Raw genomic sequence first — 15540 nt, 5'->3', positions numbered from 1 at the left:
CAAACTCATGTCCATTGAGTCAGTGATGCCATCCAACCATCTCATCCTCTATCGTCCCCTTCTCCTCCTGCCCTCAATCTTTCCCAGCATCAGGGTCTCTTCAAGTGAGTCAACTCTTCGCATCAGGTGGCCAAAGTATTGGAATTTCAGTTTCAACATCGACCTTCCAATGAACACCCAGGACTGATCTCCTTTAGGATGGACTGGTTGGATCTCCTTGCAGTCCAAGGGACTCTCAAAAGTCTTCTCCAACACCACAATTCAAAAGCATCAATTCTTTGGTGCTCAGCTTTTCTTTTTTTTTTTAATGAGAGAAAAATAGGTTTTGGATCCAATTTGTCCAATAGCCACTGCCAGGTCATCATGTCAGCAGAATAAAATGTAATGTTTTTGTATGTCAACTGTTTTTTAATCAAATAAGCAACTTCTTTTTTAGTCCATTTCTAGGTTTAAACCTGTAAAAATCTTTAACTTTTGTGATTTAACAAAAATATTTGATTCAGAGTCAATGCCTTTTTAGAACAAATTTACTTCTGGCATGTTACTTTTGATGAGACTACAATATTGATAACATGTCAAAGCCATTCTCACTTGTGCATATTATGCTGAAAATGGCAGCTTTGACGTAAAACATCTGCTTATGAATTCCTTAGCGAACCTGTTATAGACAAAGCACATTAATTTATTTTTTCCTTAAAATTGTTATTTCAAGACACAGTTTGATTGGAAATTTATTTTCCTGTCCCTCTTTGTAAAACCTTTGTGTGTGTTTGGTATGGAAAGCGGAGAAAAGACATTTTAGTTGTTTATTGCTTGAATGATCAGTCAATTCAGTCATGGCTGACTCCTTGCGACCCTATAGACTGTAGCCTGCCAGGCTCCTTCTGTCCATGGGATTCTCCAGGCAAGAATACTGGAGTGGGAGTGGGTTGCTGTGCTCTCCTCCAGGGTATCTTCCCAACTCAGGGATCAAATCCACATTTCCTGTGACTCCTGCATTGCAGGTGGATTCTTTACCTGTTAAACCAGCAGGGAAGCCCAGATGCTTGTTAGAATAACCTAATAACTGGGTTTCAGTTATGAGTTATTTTAAAATATAAATATAATCTTCTTTTTTCTATTGCTTTTTCTTTGGAAGTTGCTACAACCCCTTGAAATTAGTTTATAAAATCCTAAAACCTAATGTTTAATGTTAAGATTTTTGTCTAGATATGGTGGTAATCTTTTAGTCCTTAGTTTTTATCTTCCTCCTCTCCTAAACAGTAGAAAATACTACATTCATGGTACTGACTCTTTCTTGCTTTAATTATTCTTTAAAGGGAGTAGATATTTCTCAAGTTTCTACCTACAAACTCCTTTATATATTTCATTCTCATTTACTAACCAAATCTCCTTTCTGCACATGACCATCAAGTCCAAATATCAGGTGCCTAAACCCCAATCTCTCTTGCACAAGTATTTACAGGTAGATAGCATCACCCAGCAAGCTTCAATCCCAAACCAAACTCGTCTATTCCTTCTCCATATGCCCTGATATTTCTATTGCTAGCCATTCTCCCGGTCATGCAGACTTTAAGCTTTCAAGTTTTTTAGTTTGTGTTATCACTTTTTATATCATCTAAGATTTACTACTCAAAATGTCCAAGGGTCAGAATAGGATCTATCAGCATCACTTGGGAATTTATTAGAAATGCAGATTCTTGGGCCCCATCCCATCTATACTGAATCAGAACACAGATTTTAATGAGATTCCCAGATGATTCAAAAACACATTAATAAATACCTGCAGAGCACTACTCTAACATTTAGAAGAAGAGATCATCTCTCTCATCCATGGTACCTTAGTGCATGGTGGCCACTCTGATCCTTGTTCATTGTCTGCCTGTGTGTATAACTGTTTCAACTAAAGAAACTCTTGATGAAAGTGAAAGAGGAGAGTGAAAAAGCTGGCTTAAAACTCAACATTCAAAAAACTAAGATCACGGCATCTGGTCTCATCACTTCATGGCAAATAGATGGGAAACATTGGAAACAGTGACAGAGTTTATTTTCTTGGGCTCCAAAATCACTGCCGATGGTAACTGCAGCCATGAAATTAAAAGACGCTTGCTCCTTGGAAGAAAAGTTATGACCAACCTAGATAGCATATTAAAAAGCAGAGACATTACTTTGCCAACAAAGGTCTGTCTAATCAAAGGTATGGTTTTCCAGTAGTCATGTATGGATGTGAGAGTTGGACCGTAAAGAAAGCTGAGTGCTGAAGAATTGATGCTTTTGAACTGTGGTGTTGGAGAAGACTCTTGAGAGTCCCTTGGACTGCAAGGAGATCAAACCAGTCAATCCTAAAAGAAATCAGTCCTGAATATTCATTGGAAGGACTGATGCTGAAGCTGAAACCCCAATACTTCGGCCACCTGATGCAAAGAACGGACTTATTGGAAAAGACCCTGATGCTGGGAAAGACTGAAGGCGGGAGGAGAAGGGGACGACAGAAGATGAGATGGTTGGATGGCATCACTGACTCCATGGACGAGTGTTTGAGCAAGCTCTGGGAATTGGTGATGGACAGGGAAGCCTGGCATGCTGTAGTCCATCGGGTTGCAAAAAGTCAGACACGACTGAGTGAACTGAACTGTACATATTTGGGTCATAGCTCTCTTGCCTTCTCCAAATTCCTTTTTGCTGTTCTCTTCCATATCGTCCATTTTTCCTTCTCTGCTGATCATCTCCATCAGCATACAGGTTCTACAAATGGTCATCAAAAGAAACCAACAAACCTGGATGATTTAAGCAAAAGAGGACTTTATTAAAAGGACACTGCAGGTGGATCACTATCTCCTCAGCGCTGCATGCAGGAATCTGTCACTAGCATTGTAGCCAGTATTTCCCACACAAACTTGAGCATCCTACAACCACTGCTGCACCAGAAGGTGCTTCTCCCACTCCCTACTTATTCCCTCCCAGCTCCAGTCTCCATCCAAGTGGGTATATCTGATTGGTGAAGCCTGTATCATGCCCACACTCTACCTGATAGGGAGACTGGGAAGGAGTATCTGACATGTTCAGCGTCTACAGTAGAGGGAGGACACTGCCTCCCACCAAAAGGCATAATTTATAATTTAGGGAATTTCAGAAATTTCCTTCAATTAAAAAGATTCAGATGTTATTGAAAGGTTAAAATTAAAAAATCCCATTTCTACCACACTCATTTATCTTTTTTCAAAGTTTGTTTTTTCCTTTCCCCCTTTTGGTGAAATTAAAAAAGGCTGTCCACACTTGTCTTTATTTCCTCATATCCTATTCTACCCAATCGAGCATTGTTCCTCAAAAGCCATCATATTCCCAAATCCAGCAGACACTTCTCAGCTCACGCAGTTTAACCTTGCAATATTATTGGATACTCTCCCAGCTCCCATGACCTTATGGTCTCTTGGAATTTCACTTTTTTCCAATTGCTTCCGCTCAGCTTCCTTTGCTGACTTTCCCTCTGCTCAATCTCTATATGTTTGTTTTCAGAGCTCTATCTCTTCCTCTCTAACTCCATTCACTCCCTAAGTATTCTTTCAATTTCAGTTTTTTCCTGACTTAAAATTCTCAAATCTGATAATTCTTGCCTTTAGAAAAAAGTCTACAGACCTGTTTGCTGAGCTCTATAGAGTTTTGCATTTGCAACTGCTTACTTTGTACTGCTCCATGTATGTCTAATACATATTTTAATTTTAATATGTCCAAAGAGAATTCTTAATTTCCCTCTCTAAATTGGTTCCTTATGAAGTCTCTCCAATTTCAATAAAGGGCTTCATCATTCATCTGGTGTTTAAGCCAAAAATCTCAGAATCTTCCTAGATTTCTTTTTCCTAAACTCTTATATCCCATTTATCCACAAGTCCATATTTTCTACCACCCAAATTCATTACAGCTCTCCATTCCCTACAAGCACTCCCCTAGTCTAAGCCATCATCATCTTTTTCTTATTCCCAAATTTCCATGTGAACTAGCCCATTTCTTCCTCTCCATCCTCAATTCATAGCACCCTCTGCAGACCCCCACACAACTTTGCTCCATTGATCACCTTCCTGTTCTTCAAACAAGCCAAGCTCTTTGCCATCCCAAGATTTTGCATTTTTCTTCAGCCTAGAATGTCAGCAATACTAAATCCATGCCAGCTTATTCCATTCTGACTCCACCTTATCCTTCCAGATCCCTTTTGATTTTTACCTTCCCTGAACTAGCCCACCACTTACCTTATCACCTCATTACCTTATCTTGCTTACTTTTCCTTTATAAACCATTTTAAAATTCTGAAATTATCTTATTTACTAGTTTGGAGTGTTTCTCCCCTGACTAGAAGCAATATCAAAGCAGAAACTTGTCTTTTTTATTCATGTTTTTGTCCCATGGGATGTCTGATACACAGTAGGCATTCCATAAATATTTGTTAAATAACTGAATTGATAATTAAGTGAATGACTGATGTCATATTCCATTGAGATTCCCTAACCTTTTCATTCCTATCCAAATGACTCATCTTTACTCATTGGTGATAACTTGATAGCTAGTTATCTAAGACAAGTTTTGTTCATTTACTTTTGATTCTGCCTGAGGTTATTAAACATTCTCTTTAATAATAATAATAATAATAATGCCTTGAAAAGCTAGTAAGAAAACCAAAGGTTATGATGCTGATATACTCAGAATATCTCCTGGCTGATGTGGGCAGTAAATGATGTTCACCCATCAATCATTTTTCCACTTCCTGCAACTGAATCTCCCTGGAGGAGTCATCAGATGCTCTCAATCTTGAAGATTGACAGGAAGTCCCTGCAGACACCAATTCTATGCAACATCAGGAGGGATCCTTGACACTAAGATTTAAAAGCCCCATTCTCAGAACAAGATTTAGAAAACTCACAGGCTAAGTTCTAGTTACCGCAGCTTCTGGAAAGGTGCAGAACATGAAGGTAAGGAAAAGTTTTATTTGAGACTTTTTAGCTATTTTATAAAAAGCTGTATAGTTTTTTTTAACTCTTTCATGTTTAATGTCTTTCAGAGTCAAATATTATGCACTTAAAATATCAGATTCATTTGATTTTACAAAGAAAAAAATTCACTTATTCTCTTAAATCCTCGTTTGTGTTAAATAATTAAAATAAAATATTTCTAAATAATTTTTTAAAAAGATCTCTTTGTGAATTAACTAGATGATAAACTGGGGAACTCCCTTCTCCCCCACACTCTGAGTGTTAAAACAGAATATAGCAAAAAAAAGGGGGGGGGTTGTAACTGTCCAGGAGCCAAGGAAAAAAGTAGAAGATTCTATAGGCACAGAAATGACTTTGATCTTTTCATGCAGGGATTCAAAAGTCTGGTGGTAATGACCTTGACCCTCTTCCTGGTGTTTTCTTTCATGGGAAATTGCAACAGTGCTCCGCAGGTAATCACAAGCAAAAATTGGGGCTCCTCTATGCGCTGGGTACTTCCTTCCTTCCTTCTTCCTCCCCTCTATTTCTTCCCTTCTTTTCCTTCTTTCTTCTCCTTCCTTCCCTTCCGTTTCTTTCGTTCCCTCCCCTCCCTTCTCGTTTATTTCTAATGCTGGGCTGGGCAGCAAAGCCTCACTAACTGCTTTCCTCCTCTTGGGTTGTAGAGACTCTTGGAGAGAAGGAACTGGACTCCTCAAGCTATGCTCTACCTGAAGGGTGCACGTATGTTCCAACCACTTTGCCCTTCTGACAGGGGTAAAGGGAGAGCCTGAGGGGCGCATGAATCCGTGGGACAGATCCGTGCGGGGAGAGAATCCTATCCAGTTTGTTCCCATAAATAATTGAGGTCATCCTGGTCTCAGATAATCAAGGAGAAAGGTCGGGGGTGGGGTCGGAGGTGGGGTGGGGAGGATAATCAGAAATCCTCCAACCAGAACCGGAAGGTAGTGGGCTCTTGCTCAAAGGAAGATTGGGATTTCCCAGGCACACCGCCCTGGCTGGTGAGCTAGACCGCCGCCCCCTCCGAAGCGCCGGGGAGGCGCGCAGGCTTTCCCGGTGGTCTCCTCCCCCATCCGCGACGGGGGGCCGGAGCCCCGGAGCCCCGCAGCCCCGCGCGCCCCGGGTGGGAGCACCAGGCCTCGCCGCCCCGGCTCGCCCGCTCCTGGTCCGGAAACTCCGATCGGCCGGGCCGGGCGGGCGCTGAGCCCTTGTCTCGCCTTGGCAGAGGGGCGCCGTTTCCTTTCCGACCAGAGCCGAAGGAAGGACCTCTCCGACCGGCTGCCGCTCGGTGAGTGCGCGGGAGCCAGGAGGCCGCGGGCGCGAGAAGACGGCGCGGGTCGGGAAGGCGCACTCTGCCCCTGGAAGGCGGGCTCCCGGGCCGCCCGAGGGAGAGCCGGCCCCGCCCGGCCCCGGTGACCTTAAGGATAGAGATCCGGTGGCGGGAGCCGGAGTTCCGCTCCAGACAGCCGGGGATGGAGGGAGTGCCGGGTTCGGGGGTAGGGCGGAGAGCTCAGAGTGGGTATGAGAGCTGTGCGCCTGCCCCTAGAAATGTGTTTAACGCAGGGTCTTGACAAGATTTCCTTTAAACGCTGTTGTTACCAATGTTATCATCATCATTATTAAAATAGTGATTTGCCTGAAAACTTCGAACGCCTCTATTTTATTACTGAAAAGAACTATCAAAAGTTTCAAAGCCAGAAATAGTGAAGAAGTGGGGGGCCTTTAAGGATGGAGCCGGAGACTCGTTCATGATAAACTTTCCACTCCGCTGGGTTAAAAAATAGCAATATCATCAATATCATTCATTTTGATAAACATTTAAGATTGCTAAAAATTACCAAGTCTACTCGTTTTGAAACATACCACTGTGTTGAGCACCTATGTGCTTATCAAAACCAAAACCTATCAAATTTTGGTTTATCTTCTTCAAGCCGGCACCTTATTTACTGTAGGATGGTAAGGTTTGTTTTCCCACTTCAGTAAATCCCCCAAAATCATGGTTTGTGTTGAATCAGGATGGTTTGTCTTCCATCAACTTCGGTTTGAAATAGTTTTGAATATTTTTCAGATTCTCTTTCAGTCAAATAATTGCCGTATATGTGGCCAAGAAGGTAGATTATTTTCTCAAACTGCTTTGGAAGGAATAAGAAAGAAGTAGACTCCAGGCAGTGTGTGTGTGTGTGTGTGTGTGTGTGTGTGTGTGTGTGTGTGTGTGTGTGTGTGTGTGTGTGTGTGTGTGTGTGTGTGTGTGTGTGTGTGTGTGTTCTTCAGTTGTGTTTGACCAGGCAGTGTGTGTGTGTGAGCTGTTCAGTTGTGTTTGACCAGGCAGTGTGTGTGTGTGTGTGTGTGTGTGAGTTGTTCAGTTGTGTTTGACTCTTGCAACCCCACCAGGCTCCTCTGTCCATGGAATTCTCCAGGCAAAAATACTGGAGTGAGTTGCCATTTCCTCCTCCAGGGGATCTTCCTGACCCAGAGATCAGACTCCAGGCAGAGTCCCGTCTAAACTTTTCCACTCAGGCATCCCATTTTAATCTCTGAGGGGGAAAATTCCTCCTGGCTCTTTATCTTAATCCTCCTTGCTTTAGTGAAATTTGCTGTAGTATATGGTTTAAATTCTCTTCCATTCCCTGTCATACACAATATAACCAATTGTAAGTAATGTCCAAGGAAAGTGTGAAATGTTTCAACTTGTAAAAATCGGTCTGTGCAAAGGGCTCTTTGCTGAGCAATCAAAAAGTTATTTCACAGAGATTTTTCTAGTATTATAGCATAGTGGGATAAGACGTATCTATATGAATATTTAGGATTCCCTGGTGACAGATGGTAAAGAATCTGCCTGCACTGCAGGAGACCAGGATTTTATCCTGGGGTCAGGAAGATGCCTTGGAGAAGGGAATGGCAACCCACTCCGGTATTCTTGCCTGGGGAATCCCATGGGTAGAGGAGCCTGGTGGGCTCCATGAGGTTGTGGAGTTTATCACGACTGAGCAACTAACAGTTACTTACTTATATGATGTTTAAATGCTAATAGAATCTGTATATGTTTTTTCATTTCTCCAGAAAGACGAAGCCCAAATTCCCAACAACTAACTCTTCCAGAGGCGGCAGCTGTACTATTGGCTTTTCTGCAGAAACCACAAGAAGGTACAAGCATAGTGAACTCTTAACTGCAAGACAGAGAAGCTTTGAGTGCTTTGGAGATTCTGTATTGAGTACAACAAAGTTGCTTTTATTTATTTAGATTTTAAAAAATAATTAACAGTTGCCCAGGCCATCAGAAATTCACATAGACGTTTATTATTTACAGAGTACCATATTTCTCGTTATAGTGAGTCCCAAGAATATAAACACATGTCCTTGATGAGATGATGGGATTTCATGTTAATTCCATAATCCATAGCCTTTTGGAGCTTTTATTCCTCTTAGAACCCTAGAGACTCCAACTTCATTATTTTATATTTGAAAAAACTGAGGCCAAGTAATCACAAATCCAATTACTTGCTATTAAAATTTGAAGCAAATGAAATAGCTGAAAATCACTCATTTTTTTTTTTTTTTTTTTTCCCCCAGAGCTTACTCAAACTCAAAATCATTCATTTTTAACTTACAAACAGGGCGGTTTCTTATGGTTCACCCTAAGAGATACGGGCTAGTTCTGATGCTAAATGCTAAACCTGTGTGATTTGTGTTTCACTATTCAACTTCTTGGATTTTCCCAGTGGCTCAGTGGGTAAAGAACCTGTCTGCAGTGCAGGAGACACAAGGAGACTCAGGTTCGATCGCTGGGTTGGGAAGATCCCCTGTAGGAGGAAAATGGCAACCCACTCCAGTATTCTTTCCTGAAAACTCCCATGGACAGAGGAACCTGGTAGACTACGGTCCCCGGGGTCGCAAAGAGTCGGACATGACTGAGCAACCGAGCATGCACATACAGCTTCTTGCATGCCAGGATTAGGTGTGATCTTCAGATAGAGACTCTCTGTCCATGTGGCATTAAAACCACTATTTGCATTGTAACACATTAGCCTGGACTTTGGAATATAACAGGACTGGGTTCAAATCCTGGCCTGACTGTTTTCCTATCTGGGTGGCCTTAGTGTCATTATTGGTAAAATGGAATAATGACATCCATGGGCAGGGTTGCTCTAAGAGCCAAATGAAACAAAGTATGTAATTTTTTATTAGTATTAACAGTAGAGGTCATCAAAGCATAATAAATAGACCTAGACGTTTTGCTCTCAAAAACTGTAATGATGCCATATTTATGATATGATTTAAATGATAAAATGTATTAAAAAAAATACAGTGAGTAGCGTGTGCTCAGTGGTGCCTGACTCTGTGACCCCATGGACTGTAGCCGACCAGACTCCTCTGTCCATGGGATTTCCCAGGCAAGAAAACTTGAGTGGGTTGACATTTTTTCCTCCCAGGGATCTCCCTGACTGAGAGATCAAACTGGCATCTCCTGAATTGACAGGTGGATTCTTTACCACTGCGCCACCTGGAAAGTTCTCTGGTGGTCAGAGCACAAACTGCTGGCCTGCTGCTCTGACACTTATACTGATGAAGAAAACCCTGTGCTCACTGCCTGGTATTGATTGGATGGGTGATGTCAAGGAAAGGAAGACAGCAGGAGGTTCTTTCTAGCTTCAAACTTATGGCTTTGTTGTGGAAAAACAAAAACAACCCTACAAGAAGCAAATGGAAGAGACAGGGATAAAGAGGTCTTTTGAACTCAGAGCAAGGTGGGGGTTGACTTGGTTGCGTGGAGGAGATTATACTACTTAATTCAGCAAATCTGCATTGATGTCTGCTAGGTGCCAGGCACTGTGGCAGATAGAGAAAAAAGCAGATTAAGCAAAAAAGCAAAAAGGAGAAGGACTACCTGGTGGTCCAGTGGTTAAGACAGCATCTCCTGCATTGGCAGGCAGATTCTTTACCACTAGCACCACCTGGGAAGCCCAATACATTTATTAATAATTCATTCATCCATAATAAGTGAATTACCTCTTAGGATCACCCACCATTATCATCCATACTTGACAGATGAGGAAATAGAAGCACAGAAAGATTGAGTAGCTTGCCCACTCTCAGGAGGCAGGAACATACTAGAACTCGGCTGAGAAACAGGAGGTAGCTGATTCTTCATCTGAGAATTAATCACATGGTCTATGGATTTTTAGCAGAGAGGGAACATGGTAAAGGAAGATGGTTATGGCTTATAAGGTAACCATCAGAGCGGGAACAATAGCTACAATATGAGAACATCTACTGTGTGTCAGATGTTAATGTCATCCTTGTAGCTCAGAAAACTGAAACTTTCTGGGGTGTAGATCCTTTCCTAAGGCCACGCGGTTAGTAAGAAGTGATATGGGGAGTTTAACTAAGGGCTGTGGGAATCTGTAACTCTTGCCATCTCTGAAATGAAGGCAATAAGAGGAAGGCTGAAGAGGGGAGTCAATGAGAAACTAAAGCAGATAACACAGGGTAACTATTTGCTAAAAGCATAAAAGAGAATGGATAAGCAACCAGGTCCTACCGTATAGCACAGGGAACTATATCAAATATAGCAGAATGCTTAGTACAGAAATCAAAGGAGGAGGAAGATTGTGTTGGTTAGGAAGGGTCGTTAAAGAGGAGTGGGATGGGGGTGTGGGAGGGAGGCTCAAGAGGGAGGCGATATATGTATACTTATAGCTGATTTACACTATACAGCAGAAACTAACACAGTTATACTCCAATTTAAATTTTTTTCAATTAAATAATAATAAAATAAATTACGGTTCACAAATCTTTCCCTCGCCCTGCCCAGTGGTATGATTTACTGCTGCTGTGCCCATTCTGAAATCTTGTTTGGAGGGAATTTGGGAAAGGAAATTAGACTGCACAGTTAAGAGAAAGTGGACACTTGCTGGCATGGCCTTCAGAAATAGTTGAGTCATGGGTAGAAAATGCTGCATCCAACATTTGGCATTCTTACTGATTTTTGCAGTCAGTAGGAGGACAGCACAAGTTGAAATGAGTGGATCATGAAGTCTGAGATTTCACTGCTGGGAAGATTTGCAGAGCCAGAAAGGAAAGTGAGCTGGAAGGGAGAAAGGAGAGCTTGTTTTAAAGAGAAAGAGAAGCGAAACTTCCCTGACAGTCCAGTGTCTAAGACTTGGAGCTCCCAAGGCAGGGGGCCTCTGGTCAGGGAACTAGATCCCACATGCCACAACTCAGACCTAGCACAGCCAAATAAATAAATAAGTATTTTTTAAAAAATAAAGAGGAAGAGAAGGATCTTCATTAGAAACTACAGAAGGATTTGACTCTAGGTCTCCATTTCAAGTCTTTTGGAAAAATAAATTCAAATTTTTAGTTCTTTAAGTTTCTGAAGTGGCTTGTCTCTGATGATGAAATTAGAAAACAAAATTTTATTAGTCTAAATTGATGGGAAATTTTGGATTCTTACATGATAGATCAATCAGTGTTCACCTTTATATTTTTATTCTGAAGTCCCTAGATATGATTTGGACTGACTCTTTGCGACCCCATGGGAATTCTTCAGGCCAGAATACTGGAGTGGATAGCCTTTCCCTTTTCCAGGGGATCTTCCCAACCCAGGATTGAACCCAGGTCTCCCACATTGCCGGCGGATTCTTTACCAGCTGAGCCACAAGGGAAGCCCTTATTTTAAGTAGTGGATTATTATTTTAATGGAGGATATACAGGGATGATTCCTTTCTTGGCTTTTTTTCCTTTCCTTTAAATACACACTACCCTATATGAAACAGATAACTAATAAGGACCTACTGTATAGCACAGAGAACTCTACTCAATACTCTGTAATAACCTATATGGGAAAAGAAGTGGATACATGTATATGTGTAACCGATTCACTTTGCTATACAGAAGAAACTAACACTATAATAATTTTTTTTAATGTTTTAATTTAAAGAATAAATAGAGCAGCTGATTATCTGCAGTACTTTGAAGTTTGGTAGCAATTCAGGTTAAACTAACTCAGATATTCCAACTATAATGTAACTAACTAGGGGAAAGTGGTTTTCTCTAGAGATGACCTTAGACAAAATGAACAGTGAAATTTTGCCTCTGATGACTTCCTCTCCCTTCCCCATTGTCAATTTCAGACCTTAGACCCAGTTTTAATTCTAGGAACCTAGTGTCCTCTTGTCTGCTATTCTCACACAAGAGGTGATTCCTCCTGCCACGAAGTTTTGCAATCCCATCCAGCTAACAAGTGTCCCTTCTTTTTGTCTTCCTTCCACCCCAGGCCTCTAGTTCAACCAATAAGAGAATATGTGTTCCTTTGGCATCTTTCCTAACCAAAGGGCATTTTAACAGGAAATATAGAAACAGTGGGACTTCCCAGGTGGTGCTAGTGGTAAAGAATCTGCCAGCCAGTGCAGGAGATGGATCAGAAGATCCCCTGGAGGAAGTCGTGGCAACCAACTCCGGTATTCTTGCCTGGAGAGTCCCATGGACAGAGGAGCCTGGCAGGCTACAGTCCATAGGGTTGCACAGAATCGGACATGACTGAAGCAACTTAGCATGCATGCAAGCATAGAAACAATACCTTGATGCAAGTGCATGGTTCTACTAGTGAATATTTTAGACACGAGGCATATTTAGAGAAACACACGTGGCCTTTGTGGATTTCTACTAAACACACCATGTAAATTCATTCACTGTGGAGACCCACATGTTAGATAATGAATTCTCTGATGGGTCCCAAGCTAAGGGAGGAAATTTTGTAACAAAATCAATCAGAATCCAATTAGGGGGCATTCCCTAGTAGAGGGCATAATGTAAAGGGGAAAATCAAATGTTTACTTCCTGAAGTTCTCTTCATCTTGTGTCTTCTTCTTGAAAAAAAAAACAGGATGTGTTTATGTTATGTATTTTTTTTCCCTTACAGCTAGAGAAGAAAACTTGGATCAAACCAGATTCCTAGAAGACAGTCTTCTAAACTGGTGAAAATATACCAGATTCCATTCAATTATCATTCTATTCTTGTTGAAAACATGAGCCATGTGAATAAAGCCTGTGGATCCTTTTTCCTTCATTTGTAATCTTAGGAACATGTGCAGCCAGTTTTTTTCTTCCAGAAGCTAAAGTGATGCTGTGTTCTTAGAACATCACTGCTTGCTTCCATGACTTCAGGTCCTGTTTAGATCACCTGGTATCTTACTCTTGAATTTATCCCATTTATAGTTATTAGGCTGAAGACTCTTTAGAGTGTTCCTTCTTTTTGTTACAATACCCATCTTGATTTAATCATTCTTAGTTGTTGTTTTTTTTCCTTTTTATTACCCACTTGCATTGTCTTAGCACTCAACAGTGAATCTCCTCTCCTTTCCCCCGTTCCTCACCTCCAAGGAGAGAGAGGTGGGAAGCATGGGAGGATGGGAAAGAGTGAAATGTGATTGTTAGTATCCAGGAGAGGTGAGTTGTCAGGAAGGGAAGCAGGGGGGATGACTGGGAAGAAGCCCTGTGATCAGACACGACACTGTGGTTGCTGAGGGAGGGGACCCTTGGTGAGGCAGGAGCCAGTGGAAGGTTCTACAGCGGGGTGCTCCCCCTCTGCTCTCTGGGGATTTCCCTGAATTCAGTTTAGAAACGAGGATCTAAAAATTACTGGAAAATAAGATGGAAACACACTCCACTCCTGGATATACTGTACAAAAGAAATGAATCATTTTTTTTAGAGCCATTTTCCCTGGCTAAACAGATTCAAAGATTGCTTACGCTGTCTAGAACTTTAGGCTTTATTTGCCCCTGGAGGAGGAAATAGCAACCCATTCCAGTGTTCCTGCCTGAGAAATCTCAAGGACAGAGGAGCTTGGCAGGCTGCAGTTCACAGGGTTGCAAAGAGTCAGACATGACTGAGAAACTGAGCATGCACTAGACTTTATTTGCATTAAAACATAACATCAAGACCCCCCGAGAATGTAAGTGCATGACACTATGCCTTATTCAGTTTTTAAAGTTAACTATAAAGTCAACAGTTTTTCAGGACTGTCTGAAAAATAAAGTATGCACTACTTACAGCAAGCATATAGTATATTTATTTGGAATTACAGTATGACCAGCATGTTAATTATTTCTGACTTAATTAATTGAAAGTTGTTACTGGTAATTTTCATAAATGGAAAGCATTGTCAATTCTTATTATCATCAGTATATAAGCTATTAGTGAGTAGGTAAAGAATATCATTGTATGAATGTCTCTGTAACTTGGAATTATAGTTTTACTGTATTAAGTAAACAAAACCCTACCCTATATGTAAGATTTGTCTGTATCTCATTTCATAATTGAATAATGAAACTGTTTTCAAGTTAATGTAACCCAGATCTCTGCCAAAAACTTAATATGCTAGCATTAAAAAATTCTTTGTGGCATTATAATAGACACCTGTCAATAATTATTATTTGATTTTAAAGTGGATTTTCTAGACAGTATAAATGTCCAGTCTATTGAGAATTATTTACTCACCTGACATAGACTTGCACGTTTGAACTACTTAAATACTATGTCTATCTGCAGGATACATTTAAAGTCTATCTTACAAAGTAATTCTTCCACCTAGAACAATCTCAAGCATTTCCCACTAAAACAGAGCTTTTAAAAGCTGTCTAAATGGCCAACAGCTTTAAAATATTATCAGCTCCAATATTAGAAGTATTTGAATTTCCTGAACATTCTTCTGCTATAAAGATGTGCTCATTAACACAGTAGTTGGATAAAGACCCTTATGCCTGGTTTGCTATAACTTTCTATCTCTCCTGGAGTGTCTTTGCAATTCTCTTTATTTCTGTCTTTTCAGTTTATCAAGTGATCAGTGGTCAAAATTTTTCACATTGTATGACTTGTATTTTATTTATAATTTTTCAGAATTTTCAACCTCCTGCTTTACTTTTTAAAAAATTTGAGTATAGTTGCTTTATCCCTGGAGAAGGATATGGCAACCCATTTCAGTATTCTTGCCTGGAGAATCCCATGGACAGAGGAGCCTAGAAGGTTACAGTTCGTATGGTTGCAAAGAATTGGACACAACTGAAGCAACTTAGCACGCATGCATACAAAGTTGCTTTATAATGTTGTGTTAGTTTCTGCTGTGCAACAAAGTGAATCCTCTCTCTCTCTCTCTCTCTCTATATATATATATATGTATGTGTATATATATATATATATATATACACACACACATATATCCCCCCTCTTCAGCCTCCCTCCTACCACCCCCCATCCCACACCTCTAGGTCATCATATAGCAACTTCACACTAGCTATCTATTTTGCACATGGTAAGTATATATATGAGTGCTACTCTCTCAGTTCATCCCACCTCCCTTTGAGTAACTCATCTCACCTCTCAATTCATTCCACCCTCCCCTTCCCCCTGCCCCTCATGTCCACAAGTCCATTCTCTACGTCTGCGTCTCTATTCCGGCCTTCCAAATAGGTTTGTATAGCTTGTACTTTAAAATTGGGAAATATTTGCCTCTTGTCCATATCCATGGCCTAAAATACCCCACTTCTGAATTGGCCCTGCAGC

At 40.9% G+C, this 15540-nt stretch overlaps 2 protein-coding genes across 2 annotated transcripts in view; one reads left to right on the top strand and one right to left on the bottom strand.

Annotated features, from left to right (window-relative positions):
* Nucleotides 1–1666: 1666 nt before the first annotated feature.
* The window catches only part of GYS2 (glycogen synthase 2), a 76783-nt gene continuing 62909 nt past the window's right edge, over nt 1667–15540 (bottom strand). Inside the window, exon 15 of the mRNA XM_081592239.1 lies at nt 1667–2777. Within this exon, the coding sequence (XP_081448365.1) occupies nt 2433–2777 (345 nt within the window). The 3' untranslated portion in view covers nt 1667–2432. The remainder of the gene's footprint in view (nt 2778–15540) is intronic.
* SPX (spexin hormone) lies at nt 5348–14390 on the top strand. The gene is made up of 5 exons (XM_081592241.1): nt 5348–5434; nt 5645–5702; nt 6205–6267; nt 8040–8123; nt 12901–14390. The coding sequence occupies exons 1-5, from the start codon at nt 5348–5350 to the stop codon at nt 12957–12959; spliced, it is 351 nt and encodes a 116-aa protein (XP_081448367.1). The 3' UTR covers nt 12960–14390.

Source organism: Giraffa tippelskirchi, chromosome 4 (genome assembly GCF_054371585.1).
Source record: "Giraffa tippelskirchi isolate mGirTip1 chromosome 4, T2T-mGirTip1v1.2.pri, whole genome shotgun sequence".
Taxonomy (NCBI): Eukaryota; Metazoa; Chordata; class Mammalia; order Artiodactyla; family Giraffidae; genus Giraffa; species Giraffa tippelskirchi.
The sequence above is the reverse complement of the archived record's forward strand: the minus strand, read 5'-3'. Positions and strand labels throughout refer to the sequence as shown.

Bases quoted from the DNA above. Each gene is read 5' to 3' on its own strand.
- SPX (XM_081592241.1), top strand. From the start codon at position 5,348: ATGCAGGGATTCAAAAGTCTGGTGGTAATGACCTTGACCCTCTTCCTG. The intron at 5,435-5,644 runs GTAATCACAAGC...CTTGGGTTGTAG, and splicing joins ATTGCAACAGTGCTCCGCAG to AGACTCTTGGAGAGAAGGAA. The intron at 5,703-6,204 runs GTATGTTCCAAC...TCGCCTTGGCAG, and splicing joins GCTCTACCTGAAGGGTGCAC to AGGGGCGCCGTTTCCTTTCC.